At 36.3% G+C, this 18088-nt stretch overlaps 1 protein-coding gene across 2 annotated transcripts in view; it reads right to left on the minus strand.

Moving 5' to 3' along the window:
* drosha (ribonuclease 3 drosha) overlaps positions 1–18088 on the minus strand; it is a 357699-nt gene that overhangs the window by 264678 nt on the left and 74933 nt on the right. For both annotated transcript variants that reach the window (XM_090389541.1, XM_090389540.1), the window contains exon 7: positions 7679–7812. In XM_090389541.1, the coding sequence (XP_090245667.1) occupies positions 7679–7812 (134 nt within the window). The remainder of the gene's footprint in view (positions 1–7678; positions 7813–18088) is intronic.

Consider the following 18088-nt stretch of genomic DNA (forward strand, 5'->3'; position numbering starts at 1 on the left):
TTTGGGAACGAGATGAGCCTTGTTCAGTCAAAGTTTTTAAGGCTCCGGCAAATAGAGAAGTTTTTTTTTTATATTTTTGCTGTTTTATTGACTTAAATTGGCGTATTAATTTATTTTTTATACAAGTAGCTTTATATTCCTAGTATGATACTTAATTTAATTTTTAACTGCGATAGAGATTTTGTAGGTTATTACTTAGTATCGGTAAGGGTATCCAATCCATGTGTTTTACAAGTTTTTGCAGCTCCAGCGAACACAAAGTTTTTAGCTATATTTAGCCACTTTATTGACTTAAATGTTATATTAAATTATTTTCTATAAGTAGCTTACAGACCTAGTCAAGATCCTTGGTTTATTCTGAATTTAAATAGCGAGATTTTAGAAGTTAATTAATACTTAGTGTCCATAAATTTATCTTTCGTAACTTGCCGCCATTATTATACAATACAGTCGGTCCTCGTATAACACGTGTTTACATTACACGAATTCGATCATACACGATTTATAAATAGGGGAACGTTATCTTATATAACACGAACCGAATTCGCTTATGCACGATTCGCGTTTGTGTTTACAAGAAATGGCAGTCGAACGCGGAATCACCCCAACCGAACGCAACACGATAGGAATGAAGAAGATTCTGAAATGTATTTATGTGTTTTATATCAGTGAAGGGGAAACACATTTCACCATAATAACGTAAAAACCAACACAATTCCAGCTATCGATATAATCGCAAATGCAATTAGATGGAGTTTACTACCAGTTTATAACAGATTCCACTAGCAGAAACGAAACTGGAAATTGTTTTTATTGTTTTATGGTAGTAACCCCCAGAAATGTGCTTTAGTAAAATGTGGGGTGTTAATAGTGTATCTCTGCCTTTACGGTGTTGTTTATTCAGTTGCTACACGCGCGCAGCTTTGTTTATGTGTATTAAGCGTGCCTCCTCGTTTTGTAATTGCGCTTTATTCCCTAAAAATTAGTAAAATACTTAAAAGGTGTGAAAAGGAAGCGTCCTGGTGAAGACACTGCAGATTCAGAGAGAGAGAAAAAAAAAAAAAAAAGCAATATCGATAAACAGAGGCGGACTGGGTCAAAAATTCTTACCCGGGAAAATTTATGGTGGCCTCATACTACGGTTTATGGCCAAAATCACACCGGCCTCCGGCCCACCGGGATTTCCCGGGTAAGGCTTATGGCCAGTCCGCCTCTGTCGATAGAGAAAAAAATATGAAATTGTGAAACGCTTTGAGCGAAATGAAAGACCATGTGATATTGCACGTGCTACAGACCTAAATGAGGCAACGCCGACAATTATAAAGAATGCGGAGAAAATAAAAACAACTTTCATAGCGGGAACAACTCAAAGTGTAATTAAAATTCATTAGATTAAGACAAGAATTGGAAGAGATGGAACGGCTGTCATCTGTTTGGATAGAAAATCAAACAAAAAACAAGTTTGCTTACGATAGAAGCAAAAGCATTAGCAATATTTTATTACGTAATAAAATACGTAAGCATTTTATTACGACTTACGTATTATAATTTATACTTGCGTATTATAAAATACGTAAGTATTTTATTACGACTATTTTATTTAATATAATAAATTTTTTACGAATAAAATATGCATTTTATTCGTAAAAATACTTTTTAGTATTAAAAAATACTAAAAATACTTTATTATAATATAATAAATAATAAAAAATATTTATTTTTTATTATATTATAATTAAAAAAATATATTATATTTTTTATTACGTATTTTAATCGTTATAAAATACGTAAGTATTTTATAACGATTAAAATTACCCGATTATTTATTGTGTTTGGTAATGTTTTGGTTCCAAATGTGTGTTCAATCTTGGGTGGTCGGCACCTAACCCCACTTTTCCCATAGGGCCTGTTGTTTATATTGCACGATTTTGCATTGCACGAGGGTTTCTAGGAACACAACTATCGTGCTATACGAGGACAGACTGTACAATGTTATATCCCATACTACAGGGGTGCCCAATCTATGGTGCATGCGCCAAACGTGGTGCTTTGAAAGATTACAAGTGGTGCATTTCATCATAAAATTTCTCAAGTACCCAAAGCCCATATTGCCGATTCTTTGGTTCTATTTCCTTTCATTTCAGGTCTTTCGTGTAATCAGGTGACAAAGGAGGTTAGGCAGGCGAAGGCAGATTACAAGAAATCCTTGGCAAAAGATGCTAAGAAAAACAGCAAGGATTTCTTTACTTATATAAACTCTAAAAGGAAGGGGATGAATCTGATTGGTCCACTTGACATCGATGGTTCGACTGTTGATGATCCTGCTCAGATAGCAAACAAACTGAATGAGTATTTTGCTTCTACATTCACACATGAGGAATTATTAAGGTTTGAAAATGGCAGAAGGTTATCAAATTGTAGCAGGATACTTAATGATTTTGTAATAACTGAAAGCAAAGTGGAGGAGAAATTGTTGAAGTTAAACATAAGAAAAGCACCTGGGGTGGATGGGATCTATCCAGTTATATTAAAGGAGGCGGCAAAGCAACTAAGCAAACCCTTAGCCATAATTATGAGAGCGTCCTTGGACTCAGGGGAGGTTCCCATGGACTGGAGATGTACAAATATATCCCCAATTCAAAAAAGGGGATCGAAGGGTGACACGAGTAATTACAGACCAGTTAGTTTAACTTCTGTTCAGGGTAAAATAATGGAGTCACTGGTTAAAGATGCATTTCAGGATCATCTAGACAAGACTGCAGCAATAATTCAGACACAGCATGGGTTTGTTAAGGGAAAGTCTTGTCTGACAAATTTGATAGGATATTATGATGTGGTTACAAAGGAACTGGATGCAAAAAATAATTTTGATATCATATATTTAGATTTCAGGAAAGCTTTTGACACTGTTGCGCATGGAAGACTATTGTACAAATTGGAGCAGAATGGTATTAAGGGTAAGTTGCTACAATGGATAAAAGGATGGTTAAGTGGGAGAAGACAGAGGGTGGTAATCAATGGGTGCTGCTCTTCTTGGACTAATGTTATTAGTGGAGTCCCACAGGGTTCGGTGTTAGATCCACTGTTGTTTTGTATATTTATCAATGATATTGATGAAGGTATATCAGGCTTAATGTCGAAGTTTGCAGATGATACAAAGGTTGGCAGGGTTGTTAATGACAGTAATGGCAGTGTGCTAGTGCAACAGGATCTAGATAATTTGGGCAGATGGGCTAAGAAGTGGCAACTGAAGTTTAACCTTGACAAATGCAAAGTACTGCATATGGGTAGAAGTAACCCCAGAGAAACGTACCAACTGTGTGGTACTACACTTAAGGTGGTAGAAAATTAAAAAGACCTGGGAGTAATTGTGCAGTCAGATATGAAGTTTTCTGAGCAATGCAGACAGACTGCCAGGGCAGGTCATGGGGTTTTGTCAATGATATATAGGAATTTTTCTAGCAGGGAAAAGGAGGTGATTATCCCTCTGTATAAGGCAATGGTCAGGCCACACCTTGAGTACTGCATACAGGTCTGGAGGCCTCATTTTAGGAAGGATGTAGATTTACTTGAGCGTGTACAGAGAAGGGCAACAAGATTGGTGAGGGGAATGAAGGGATCCTCTTACCAAGAGAGGCTTAAGTTCTGCAAATTGCAGTGGCTGGAGACTAGGCACCTGCACGGTGATCTGATTGAAGTGTATAAGGCCTTGAATGGGTTGAGCACGCTGAATTCTGACGGGATCCTTCCACTTGTTCAGATTACGAACCTAAGGGGGCATAAATTCAAATTAAGAAAAGACAGATGTAGAATAGATGTGCGGAAATTTGCCTTTAGCCAGCTGGTGGTTAATTGCTGGAACAAACTTCCATCTGTCGTTGTGGAAGTTGATAGGTTAAATAAATTTAAGGAGGAACTGGACAGGCATTTGGAGGGAATGGTGTGATTTTTTTTTTTTTTGGCTGATGCTGCATAAGCTCATACACTTGCTTCTTGCATCACATGCCACTACTACTCTTAGTCTGTTCAAAATCGAGTTTCAACTGATTAATAACTGCTTTACAAATGTTGTGAGCTTTGGTGAAGGCAGAAAATGAACCTGGAGATTTGGAAACAAGCCAATTACGATATGCAACATTCTTCTCTTAGCACATTTGTGCTAAGGCTGTTCAAGCCTTAGCTTCAATTGGAAATTGAATTCATTTGGAAAACCAAGGTTTAGATAAAGGATGAGATTTTAAGGTAGAGTGTGGAATAAAGAATTCCATTCCTACAAGAATAATTTCACTGAAACGATCTGAGCAAATGTTGCCATCAGAAGTTTTGAAACAGTAATTCGACCAAAGGGAAAGAAAAGAAATCTTGCAGATCATCCCATTTTGCATTCTTGTAATGCCAAACAACAAGATGTTTGAATGGCCATGAGAGAAAGGCTCCATTGGAGACAAGACCATCGCCAGGTTGTGATCTGAGGTGCCTAGATTACCACTCAACTCAACCATGTACTTAGAAGTGTTGTTTGTGAGAAAAAGATCAAACGTGTTGGCTGCATTGTTAGAATTGTCTGGTATCCTGGTAGATAAATGAACAATTATCTCCCAGAACAATTATCTTCACCAAAGCTTTGGCCACAAGTTTTGCCCACCTTTGTTCCCACCTCTATCAAAACCAGATGGTCATTAGCAATTGCAAAAGCCTCAGCATCTCGACCGGCTGGGTTTGTGCAACTAGAAAACAGAAGCCAGTTTGGACATTAAAATTACCAAGGAAAATTACCTCAGTTAGGAAAGTTGGACTGGAGAAAGTCAAGTTTCAGAGAGAAGTCAAAGGGTTCTAAGTGATTAGTAGAGTTGGGAGAATGATGGAAGCAAACAGATGAATTTAACAGAATGTGGTAGTAGAGAGATTTTTATCCAGAGAAGATCGAAAAGAGGAGATTCCAAATTACTAAATCTCTGACAGGGAATATCAGAATGCACATATGCACAAGTACCACTTTTGAAGCAAAAGGAATCATACAGCGAATAATTCAGACAACTGAGATGAGAAGTGGTTGAATCAACTGATAACTGGGATTCTGTCAGAAAAAGTATTGGGGTTTGGCAGACTGTAAGTGGAAATGGACATCATTGAGATTAGAACTGAGATTTGTGAAATGAACAAGGAAGTGTTTGGGAGGTTTGCATCTTTTTGCAGATACATTTGTTCTATTAGTTTGACAATTCATGGTGTATTCAGTAGTAAGAAAAGATGGGGGGGGGGGGGACATGCTATATGAAGTAATGAAATTTTGGATTTTAACATAATGGCCTTGACAATGCCCCCGCATATACACTACTTGGACTCCCTCCAGTCACTATCTGGCAGAGTAGAGACAGCAAGATTATACACTAGCTGATCTGGAAGCCTTCTAGAGAGTTACCAATCCGTTCGGTCCAGTGCATCTAGGTTCTAGGTATCTAGTGGCCGGCCTGCAAACACCATTTTTGAGCTGTACCCTCGAAATGCAAAGAAGATTGGATCTTGCCACAATGTCCATCATAACCTCTAGTCTTCAATCATACTGCATGATGGAAGAGATGGGAGAGAGTTTGCCAGAGCTTAGCTCTGGAGACTAAACAGGGATTCCACCATTTCAAGCCTCCAATAAGCAAAGTGGTGGTACTACACCACTGATGTAGTACTAGTTGATGAGAGTCATCTACCACCTAGTATTTCCTGGTAACACAGAGGGGCGGCATTCCTCCATGTGACGTGGGCACCCCACCTTGACCCCCCTGCTTACATTGATTCACACCTGAGTGGTCACCTACAGTGTGCTAGGTGCCGTATTTTAGGACCTGCACTTGGGGGTTATACAGTCCCACCATCGTGAAAGTGCAAAGCAGAGGATTTGGCTGTCACAGACCAACCGAACTTTGCCAAAATTAGGTCCACTGACTTGAATGTCTTCCAAATATCAGTTCCATCAGTGTTTTGGACTCCCAAGTAGCGAACACAGGTGGCATATCTGAGAGAATGTCTGTGACAGTCTCAAGAACCAAGGGTTGCTCGAAATTTATTCAAACAACCCACTTCCACAACATGGAAGTTTGTTCCAACAAACACTCTCTGGCTGAAATCAAATTTTTGCACATCTATCCTGAAACAATCCTTATGTCCCCTTACATGTAATGGCATCCTTACCCTGAGAAAAAGTAAGAATAACATCAGCAATTAGTTTACTCGACCATTAAAACCTTAAACACTTCAATCAGGTCTCCTTGAAGGAGATGTGATTGAAGTATTTAACCACTGACTCCACTGCTTTCTTTGGAACACAATCAAGCTTACTCACTTCACCCTTTGATCCCCTTTCCCTTTGTAAATAGTGACAAATTTGTGAATATCCAATCTCCATCTCCTCTATTGAATCCAAGGATTCTCTCATATTTATGGTCAAGGCACTGTTTAGCTCTTTTGCTGTTTATTTTAACATAACTGGATAGATTACATCAGCCCCAGTTACCTTATTTACTTTTTTACTTCAACAAAATCTGTTCTACTTTCCACTCAGTTGTTACAAAATCATTTAACTCCCAGTTATATCTTGGAATACTTCTGCTACTCCCACACTTAAAAACATTTTCACACATGAATGTAGATGCAAAATATCTATTCAGTTTGTCAGCAACCTGAACAGGATCACCAATAGTTATTCCAATTAAATCTAGTGGGTCAATATAGTTTATCACTTTCCTCCTAGGGTTAACATAATTAAAGAAGTGTTTGCTGTTTTCCTTCGCATCCTTTGCCAAAGATTTCTCATAATCTGCCTTGGCTTGCCTAACCTCCTTTGTGACTTGATTACAGACACATTTATATCAACCACAGGATTCCGTATCAACTGATAATTTATATGCAACCCATGCATTTTTCTTCTCTGCCACATGCCTCATTAGAACATCTGACATTTATTTAGCCTAAACCCTGAATAATTTCTCTTAATTGGTACATAAAATCCAGCAGTTCTAGGTTCTGCTTTTATCCACAGCATCATACATCATTATTCAACCAGTACAAATTCAAACTTTTCTACACGTTCCCTTATTTCTTTATTAATAATATTTTATCATTTAAACTCTTTTCTCCACCAGAATAATATAAACACTTAAATCTTAATTCAAGGCTCTTCTCTACTTCCACTTAATCTCACATAATCCAACCACATCCAGTTTATTCTATTCGTTTTTACAATTTTACTTTTTTTCCTCATCATCCTCACATTCCATGTTGCTATTTTAATTCTACTTCTTATCCTCTCTTCCTCTTCTTCCCTTGCAAATCCATTTGTGGATTTAACTGGCATCAATATATCCTTCAACTCATCCATTATAAAATAAATAAATCAAATTTACACTATAAAATAAATATATCAACAAGAACATTATACATTTATAATTCAAATTTTAATGTGCTTTCACGTGACCGAATGTATGAAGGTAATTTTATATGAATTGGAACAGTATAATTTTTATTTATTTAATGTCATGCAATTAATTTAATGTCATACATTATGTAATTATTAGCAAATCTATTTGCTATTTAACTTGGGGGATGCTGTTATATAATTTCTCAGAGATATATAAAATAAACACATGCACAACAAAAAAAAAAGGGGGAGGGAAACTACACTCACTTCACCAGGATCATTATACCATAATTCCTCATGCAGCCGATCTGGATGTTGCTTTTTTATTTCTAATTCCTCTAATGCATTGTCTTCTTCATCTGATTCTTCACTGCTGGATGTATTTGAGTTACTTTCTGAATCTTCAAAAGAAAAGAATGAAAGTCATTCAATGGTCATTAATGAAATTTCATTTATAACGTACAGACAGTAAAAATTTTCTGCAAATACATAGTACAGTAAACCCCCGCTATTCGCGGTCGCTGATTTAATATAAAATGAAACGTAAAAAAAATGTGAATTTTAAAGCGCCGTGAACATTTTCTGCCATAAAAAAACATGGGTGTGGCTAAAATTATCTTTCCCGGTCAAAACAGCGCTTAGTGGGTGACAAAATCGCGAGCGTGGATGTTTTTCGCTAATCCTTGTTCAGTATGTGTTATGCGCTTGTCATGGAAGGTTTCGTCGTTTGCTTTTAATTTATACAGTAATACCCCGAAGTTACGCGATAGGTGGGTCCGACGAAAATCGCTTAAGTCGAATTCGCGTAAGTCGGGGTACAACTTTGCATGTAAATACATATAAATTTTGTTTAATTAGGACCAAGGACTAACAAAAAGACTAGTTTAAAAGAAAAATATTTAATAAAATTGCAGTTATTTATACATATTAATACAAATTATGTATTAAAAAAATAAATGAGCTACGTAAAAAAGTTATTTCGATGTCGATGGCTTCATAAAATCTAACAAATTCGTCTGACGACACAGCGCCTTCTTTTTTTCGCGCAGAATTTCTTCGTAGCAAGCTAATAATTTTTTATTCCTTGCTTTGTAGCTATAACGTGTTCTTCGTTGGGGTCTGTTTTCTAAAATTTTTAAGTCCATTTCAATTGAGCTGAGACCTTCTGTCAAGCTTGCAATTGTCATGTGCTTTTCTGGTGGAACTGGGTCTGAAGTGTCGGATAATTCAGTGACGTTTTGCTCACGTATCTCTATGAGCTCATTCATTATCAGCTCCTCACTATGTGAATCCAACAGCTCGTTGACATTATCACCATTGACTTCCAAATCTAATTGCCTGGCAAGATTAACAACTTCTATCATATGAGCGACATGATCAGTTTCTGGCGTTGTTTTCGTCTCGTTTTTGAAAAAAAATGGACAAAGTTTCTTCCAGACACCATTCAATGTTTTTTTGTGAATTTCATCCCAAGATTCTTCAATGATTCTTACAGCATCTAAAACATTGAATTGTTTACAAAAGTCTTTAACAGATATCTCACTATTTTGTCTCATAGCTTCATTCAGAGGTGCAAACGAACACCTCGTGTAGTAGGCCTTGAATGTTTTGATGACTCCCTGGTCCATCGGTTGAAGCAAGTTGGTTGTGTTTGGAGGCAAAAACACAACTTTCACACGTCGGTCGAAATTATTTAGGGTGGCAGGAGGGTGACCAGGTGCATTGTTAATAAGAAGGATCAATTTAAATGGAATCTGTTTAGACCTGCAATAACGTTCGACTTCGGGTATGAAGTGGTGACCAAACCAGTCCTCAAAAACGGAAGCTGTCACTCAAGCTTTATGATTTGACTTCCAAATCACTGGTAAGCTAATTTTAGATATATTTTTTAAAACTCTTGGGTTTTTGGAGCGATATATTAAGAGAGGTTTTAACTTGCAGTCACCAGCTGCATTCCCGCCGACCATCATTGTCAATCGGTCTTTGGAAACCTGAAAGCCTGGAAAGTTTTTTTATTCGTGAAAACAATGTAATTTCCGACAAAAGTTGAGCACGAATTCGAACGCACACATATAAATATGACAGTTGGAATGCAAATTCTTGTATATGTGTGCAGCTCATGGGGCAGCAAAGTTGAGTTTTGTTCATCTTTCGCTCTCACTCTACGCCGTTGCACCGTATATCGATAGCATATGAAAAACGACCTTGAAGATAGTGGGCGGCAGTGTTGCCAAACGAAAAAATCAAGAACCACGTAACTCCGAGTTCGCATAAATCGGGGTATTACTGTATGCTTATAAATTGAATAAATTTTTCAATTTATAAATTGATATGCTTACAAAAGTGATAGATCTACCATTTTGCTGTGTAAAACAGACTTTTTCGACTGTGTTAACGGAAGAAGTGACTTTATTGTGGACAAGTTCTTTCTAACCTGTACAAAAATATGGCTACAAATAACAAGGGAAATGTGAAAAGATCAAAGAAGGTGATGACATTAGTGAATAAAATTGAGTTAGACAAAATTTCTGATGGTGAAAGTGTCTCCTCAGTGGCAAAACATTATAAAATCAATGAGTCAACGGTACGATCAATCAAAAAATCGGAAGAAAAAACCCACCGTAGTGTCCATGAAAACGTGCTAATTGCTTCAAAAATTTGCTCTGTAACTCGTAATGTTAAATTAGAAAAGGCTTTAAATCTGTGGATAGAAGACCGAACTCAAAATAAAATTCCCCTAAGTTCACTCATCATTCGTGAAAAGGCAAAACACCTTTATCAACACTTTAGCGAAACTGGCGATAACACTGCGGGATAAGTTTTTTAGCTAGCAAAGGCACTGGTTTGAAAGATTTGTTTGAAATTTGTAATAAATATTTCATTTAATATTAAATTGTTTCTTATTTTCATTTCGATGCCATATGCTTGCATTTCACTATGTACTGTCTATGTACATAGTCATATTATGAAGGTACATATAATACATACATAGACAAAATTTTAGACTAGTTTTTCTTATATATTTCATACTTTGGAATGGAATCCCTTTATTACTATGGGAGCCATAACTCAGTATTTGCGGAATTTCTCAGGAACGTAACCCGCTATAACTACCAAAATACAGTAAACCACCGCAAATAGCGGTGGTTTACTGTATTTTGGATTTGATGTAAACAGACAGATTACATTAAATCCACAAAGTTGTGGATTTAATGTGCAAGGATCAACTTATATACACATGTTTTACAATCTAGAAATAACAGTGTTAGTAGTGGCAAATGATGCATGAAAGCAAAATTATACAGAACCAGCCAAAAAAACAATTCCCATAGTTTGTCTAGTTCTATCTTTAATTTATTCAAACCACCCACTTCTACAACACCACATACAAGTTTGACCAGCAATCAACTACCACTCGCTGAAGGCAAATTCCACATATCCATACTGCAACAATCATCCTCAAATTTGAGGATGATTGTTGCAGTATGGATATACTCCTCCCCCCCCATACGAGTAGTCTGACTTTAAGCATTGGACTTACTCAATTCATTCAAAGCCCTAAATACCTCAATCAGATCTCGCGGGTATCTAGTCTTCAGATGTTGCAATTGTAAGAACTGAAACCTTTCTTGATAAGAGCACCCATTTTTATCCCTCATCAATCTCACTGCCCTTCTCTGTACCCATTCCAACAGATCCATATCCTTCATAAAATGGGGCTTCCAGACTTGTAAGCAGCATTCACAATGTGGCCTAACTACTGCATTATATAAAGGATTAATCATCTCTTTATCCCAGGGTGGCAAAATTCATGTTATTACTGACAAAATCCCATGAGCTCCTAGCAGCCTATCTGCACTGCTCAGAGAACTTCATGTCTAACTGCAAAATTACCCGTAGGTCAGTTCATTCTCTACTACCTTGAGTGTGATAACGTACAGTTGGTATCACACAGTTGCCATGTTATTCTGCAGTTACTAATACCTGTACAGTACCTTGCATTTGTCAATATTAAACTTCAATTACCACTTAGCCCATACGCCTAATTTTTCTAGATTTTGTTGCAGTAGCATACCCTGCCAACCTTTGTTTCATCTGCAAAACAGATATTAAGCCTTATATGCCTTCATCAATATCATTAACAAATACAGAACAGAACAGAACAATGGGCCCAGCACTGAATTTGGAAATTCCACTAATAACACAGTGGTTCGTGGTTCACAGTGCCTACTGATAACCACTCTTTGTCTTCTCCTACTCAACCAGCTCTTTATCCCAAGCAGTAACTTGCCTAATTCCACAGTTTCAATGTGTAAAGGTCTTTTATGTGCAACAGTATCAAAATCTTCCCCAAAATCTAAGTACAGCAGACTCTCGATTTACCGGGATCAGATTAACCGGGAAGCAGATTAACCAGGACACTTCAAGACTCCGAATTTAAAAAAAAAAAAAAATAAATCAACCAGAAATCATAAAATTCAAGTAATAACTAGAATACGTATAAACAGATATTTTGCAAGTCATAAATAAGCGACAAGAAGCGGCGTTTTAAGTCGTCATTGGGAGACTAATGTGCCTATTACCTTGCAACCTCTCATCTGGTGAGTATGGGCTTGGCACACCCAGGGTCTGAGCTGGATATCATCATTCTTCTCTTTCTTGGCGATTTCCTTCTACTTTTGACTCTCTCTCAGGGTAACTTGGGATTTTTTTTTTTTTTTTTTGGTTGGTACGGCATAAGGGCTCATATCTGGTGAGTATGGGCTTGGCGCACCCTGAGCTAGATATCATCATTATTCTCTTTCTTGTGATTCCTTTCTCTCTCAGGTTTTTGTTCTCAATATTTATATATATTACTGTATTCATTTTTTTTTTTTTTCTGAGAGGAGTTTCTTCTTTGCCTAAATTGCCTTGTGTTTTGGATGCAGAGTTTTTGCGTCTTTTCCTGGAGACTTGTTTCAGGTTTCGTCTGCCCGAGTGGGAGACATGGACCTCCCCTCTCCCACTTCGAACTCTGTCCGGGCTGCCTGAAATGATTTTCTGTGTTAAATTGTATGTATTTTGTAAATACTGTAATTATCTTGTTAATATCATGGTGCTTTTGTTTGATTTGCTGTTTGCTCTCAAAATTGAGAGTAACTGATTTTATCGTGTTTTTGAATCAGCAGTTGTTAATCTTAAGTGTTTATATTGTACATTACTTGTGTAGTTAGCTGATGATTATGTTGAAGAGACAGTTTTTCTCTTCTTGTGTTGTCTGTTTGGCTCTGAGGAGTGGGATGGACTCTCCCTGCTCCCTCAGATCCAACCTTCTGTTGGCTGTTCTGGTTGAGTGAGATGATTTTCCTCTCTAGACTGTTTTACTGCTGGAGTTGCTGGCTGCTTCTCTTGCTGCTTGTGTTTTGATTTAATTTTGTTTTCCTGCAGGGCTGATTATTTTTTGTATTTTCTTTCCTGCCTGATTGCAGCTGCAATCAGTTGGGTTTTTTGCTAGTACCATATAGTTCTTGGTCTAGCATTTTTAGTCGTAAATGGGTTTTTGGTTCTGAGGGGTGGGATGGACCTCTCCCCGCCCTCTCAGATCCAACTGCTTTGTTGGCTGACTGGTTGGAGGTGTTGTTCTCCTCCTCCAGTGTTGCTATTATTTTTCTTTTCTACTGCCAGTTGCAGTGGAAATGTTTAGTTTTAGCTTTTGTTCAGCCCTGCAGGTTGAGTTGTTTTTAATGCTTATCTATGCATTATTGTTAATACTGCTTGTCTTGTTATTTGAGACAGTTTTGTTTTTTGCAGCTTGTGTAGCAGCTTTGCACTTGCTGGTTACGTACATATGTATATAGATTAGATTACTTTGGGCAGAGACATTTTCTCTGCATAATCATTAATTATTGTTTAATACTTAACTTATTATTTTGATTTTGATTTGTTATACTTAGATTTCAATTTAGAATTGCTTTTGAATCGGTTAACTAATTTATTTGTACAGTATTTATCGGTTTTGCCTTTGGCATATCTTTGCCTTGGGTGAGTCCTGTTTGTTGGATTATTGTTGCTTGTAATTAATTGTCTCTTTGTGTTTTGTATATATGTTTTTGCATTTCTTCTGGTTGACTATTTTTGTTAATTTCTTGGTTGACTGGTTTTTCAGCTAAGATTTTAATTACTTATTTTGTAAATATTGTATATTTTACTCTCTGCTTATGCAGTGTAATTTGTTAATATGTTTACTGCTATGTTTCATATCAGTGCCATAAGTATTTATTATTTATCTTAATTTATTCTTTTAAGTGGCTATCTAATAGCCAGCCACTTGTACATTACCTATGTTCCTTCCTTGAGACTTTTCTTTCTTCCCTTGTCGGTGCAGGTTGGGCTTCCTTCCCGGCCAGGGGAATCTTTCTTTCAAAATTACAAGCCTTCGGGCTTCAAAATTTGACCTCTTCAAGCTCTCTCACTTGTTAGGTTTTCCAACTAGTGTTTTCCTCTTTCCTATTTCTTCTTTTTCCTGAGAGAGTGTTTTGCTCTCTTTTCTTCTTCTACTTTCTTTTCTCCCACTTTCTCCTCCCCATTCCTTATTTATTATAACCGGGATTCCACTTGTTGGAATCCCACTTAGTGTAATTTAGATAGTTCCTGGAGCACCTCCATGTGGCTAGGGACGGGATTCGGTATGCAGGTAGCTTGCTCCCTGCCTCCCGGCTGCTAAGACTCCAGGGCCGGCAAACAACAACCATCACAACACACACACACAAGCCTCAGGCTTCCTTGCACCATGTGCAATAATAATAATAATTTAAGTTCTTTTCAGAAAATTGAATTTTGACCGTTATCATGGCGCCAACTAAGAGAATAAGTGACAGTGGTACTAGTAAATCTACCAAGAAAAGGAAAGCGATCGATTTGGATCAGAAAATTAAACTAATAAGAATGCATGAAAATGGTCAAACAAGTATCGCGCTGAATTCAGATTTGTCAATAATAATATAGCAGCAATATGTTACTAGTCATTCCCGAGTTACGTAAAACTCGACGAAGCAAGAAGTCCTGGAACGTATCTCTTATGTATGTCGGGGACTTCTGTATTTTTGGATTAACTGGGAAATTGATTATCCGGGATTTGTTTTTTACCATCTATCCTGGAAAATCGAGAGCCTACTGTATAAGATGTCAAAATTATTTTTTGCATCCAGTTCATTTGTTACTGATCACAGTATCCAATCAGACTGGGCAGACAAAATCACTTTTTAATAAACATGACTGCAGTATACAGCAGTATACTGCTTTACAATTGGTTCACTATACGATCAAAGTACCTTACAATGGACTGTCCATTATAAATACTGTTCACTATACAATATGTGGTAAGCATCGGTCATTGTGATCACATTTGTGAATTGAATTTTAATTCTATTTAATGGCAATTCTAATAAGCCAAATTAGGAGGAATATTATCCACAGGCTGTAAAAGTAAAGATCACAAATTTACACTTTATTTCATAACCAATTAAAAAATACATGAAAAGCAGAAGAATATTTTCCACAGGTTAGCAAAATAAAAATAAATTTACACTTACGTACATAGCTTAATTAATACGTACTGTAATATGTACATAATAACTAGTTGGTATTTCTGTTCACTAGCATTTTGGATGGGTGGGGGGGGGTTGTAAAGTTTAAAACAGTAAAAAAGATAAGTAATCAATACAAAGAACATGGCCCCCACAAATTACAACTAACATGATAAGTGCAAGTGAGATATGGAGTAACAAGTTTATAAAGCTTAAAAAATAGGAATAAAGACAAGATTCTGAAAATTTATTTATGTTTTTTAGATGACTAAAGCTTTCACGGAAGGGGAAACGCATTTTGTCATAATAACGTAAAAACCCACAGAATTCCAGCTATTCCACCAATGCAATAAGATCGAGTTTATTACCTGTTTATAATAGATTGCACTAACAGAAAAGTCCAATAAACCGGAAACTGCAAACTGTTTTTATTGTTTTATGGTTGTGACCTCTAGAAATGTCACCTCCCATTTAGAAATGTGCTTTAGAAACATATCACAAAGGTGTTCAAAATTGATTCTTATAACAAACATATGATAGCAATGAAAGTGTAATGCATTTTAATCATTCCATTAACCAGTGATCATGTTAACTGGTGCCTACTTATTTCACTTTATGATGGGACGAACTTACGATTATCTCCAACCAGACTATGTGGTCTTTCCATATACAGTATTAGTTTTGATCAATTTTTTTTTAATGAATATGTACAATTTCCAAAATACAAATTACCTTTTAGAGAGATAAATAGCTGTTATATAGCAAAAATTTGAACCTCTGAGGTTTTGGAATGAATTACCAAAAAGCAATGTGTTAATGGGTTCACATTACAATATTTTCGCGATATGATGGTGTCTCTGGAACAGATTAATATCATAAAGTGGGGGTCCACTGTAATTACATTCCTGCCTAGATGGTCCTACATTATTTCCTGGAACAGAAACTCCATTATTACCCCTGGAACAGAAGTCAAGCTAACAGAACTGTAATTATTCGTGTCACTCTTTAATTCATTGTAAAAACTCTGGATATATCTGCACATTTCCAATACCTCTGAATTCAAAGATGTTTTCATAATTATGGCTGGAGGTTTCTCTGCCTCTTTAGCTGCTTCCCATAATATAAATGGATATTTCCCATTCGCCCAAGGTCCTTTTTTTTTTTTTTTTTTTTTTTATGTTTGGCTTTAACTTCTTTTCCACTTTCCTCTCAGTTATCACAATGTTTATTTGTTGGGACTTTACAGCACAAGAGGGAACACAGCCATAATACACCAAGTTATCAGAAAGTCATTTTAGCTCCCTGTTAGAATTCCTGTCCCTAAACAATTCCTTATGTGTGAATGTAGATGCATAATGTCTATTCAGTTTGTCAGTGACCTGAGCAGGATCATCAACTCTTGTTTGATGATTAGTTTTTTAAAACCATAAAATCTTGTTTTTTTTTTTCTGTTTTTATCACTATTAGGAGTCAAGAGCTGCTAAGAACCTAACCCTCTATCATAGCACTCACTCTTTTTGCTTCACCTTACTAAAATTTGTTACATTTATTCTCCTCTCTTCTGCAACGCAGTAAATCAAAACACAGTTCACTCAGAATCAATTAATATACCCCAGTACAGTATAAAATTAGGAAATTATTTAGCTGTGAATCATTTTTTAATACCTAGCTACCACTGAGAAGTGCCAATAAGCACTGGAGTGTGTCATCTGGGGGAGTGGTAAAAAGTACTCATAGCTAGAAAACACATCCTATTAGTGGGTCTCGTACTCTAGATGTAATTTTGGCCTATGTATGTCCTACGTAGGGTGAAAATAGACATCACCAGCAGTTATTTCCAGTGCATCTGCAATGGACCATTTAGCTATTTGTCTTGGGTAGGTGGTCCATGGTGCATCAACTACTTTTGTCATATTGTTGCACTGGTTCAAATATCACTAGATTGCATATTCCTAACTAACCATTTCGCTTCATTGTGCATCACTAGGCTGTCATATCTGCCTTGTACTCTTGTGGTAATGTTTGGATCTGCCAATGATTCTGCACTCTGAAACAATAAAATAGACCAATTTTCTACAAACAACTGTATGACAGTTTGCATTTCATCATGGTTTACTTCGACAATTGAAATGAAATATGACAACTTTCTTAACTCTTTGCAAGAGGCCTTTATATCTATTATTTTTGTGGAAAATGCTTCTATAACTTAAGCAGAGTTATAGAAGAACAATCCACAAAAATTATACAGACGTAAAGGCATTTTGTGAGAGCGATGTGTGGCTTACAAGAAGAGAAACAAGTTTCAAAAATAAATTGAATAGAAGAGCTTTTCTTTATTACTTTCAGATAGTCAGATAGGTAATTTTTAAACTACAATATATCTGACAAATCAATCAGATTTGTCAGATATATTCTGGCAAATCTTTCTGTATAGTTTCATTAAACACAAAGAAAAATTCCTCTCTTTGCAGTTATTGAAACTTTTGTTTCCTCTTCTTATAATGCACATACCCCCCCCCCCCTCCTCTCTCTCTCTCTCTGGCTTAATACTGGATGGCCTTAACATGGTCCAATCTCCTCATTTTCTGTATCTGTTATTAAGAAATGTTATTATACAGGAGTGTTATTAAGAAATAACACTCTATATGAAAAAAAATAGTGCAAAAGTTTTTATTTTACCAATTATTAATTTGAGGATGTTCCCTACACCTTGACAATTATTAACTCATTTATGCCTAAACTCGGGGTTTTTTATGAATTTTAAATTTATATGAGAAATAAGGGCAATTAGAACCTAATGACATGAGAAATGCAATTTTATTCATGAAAATATGATTTACAATGAAAATACAAGGTTCACTCTATATAGGACGCTAGGAAAATATCTTACGAAAACAAATTATTTTATTTTAGTAAGCCTTGAAGCATTTCACATGTAACCCTTTATTACATTTCTCACATCTTGTTGTTTTCATGTGACGGTGCGAACATTGTGTTTGATTTTCTTGGAACAACCCAATGTGCTCAGATTATGTACATGAGGAGGCATAAATTCAAATTGAGGAAAGACAGCTGCAGAAGATATGTGTGGAAATTTCTTTAGCTAGCAAGT

Source organism: Mastigoproctus giganteus, chromosome 2 (assembly GCF_048544385.1).
Source record: "Mastigoproctus giganteus isolate SK-2022 chromosome 2, ASM4854438v1, whole genome shotgun sequence".
Classification (NCBI taxonomy): domain Eukaryota; kingdom Metazoa; phylum Arthropoda; class Arachnida; order Uropygi; family Thelyphonidae; genus Mastigoproctus; species Mastigoproctus giganteus.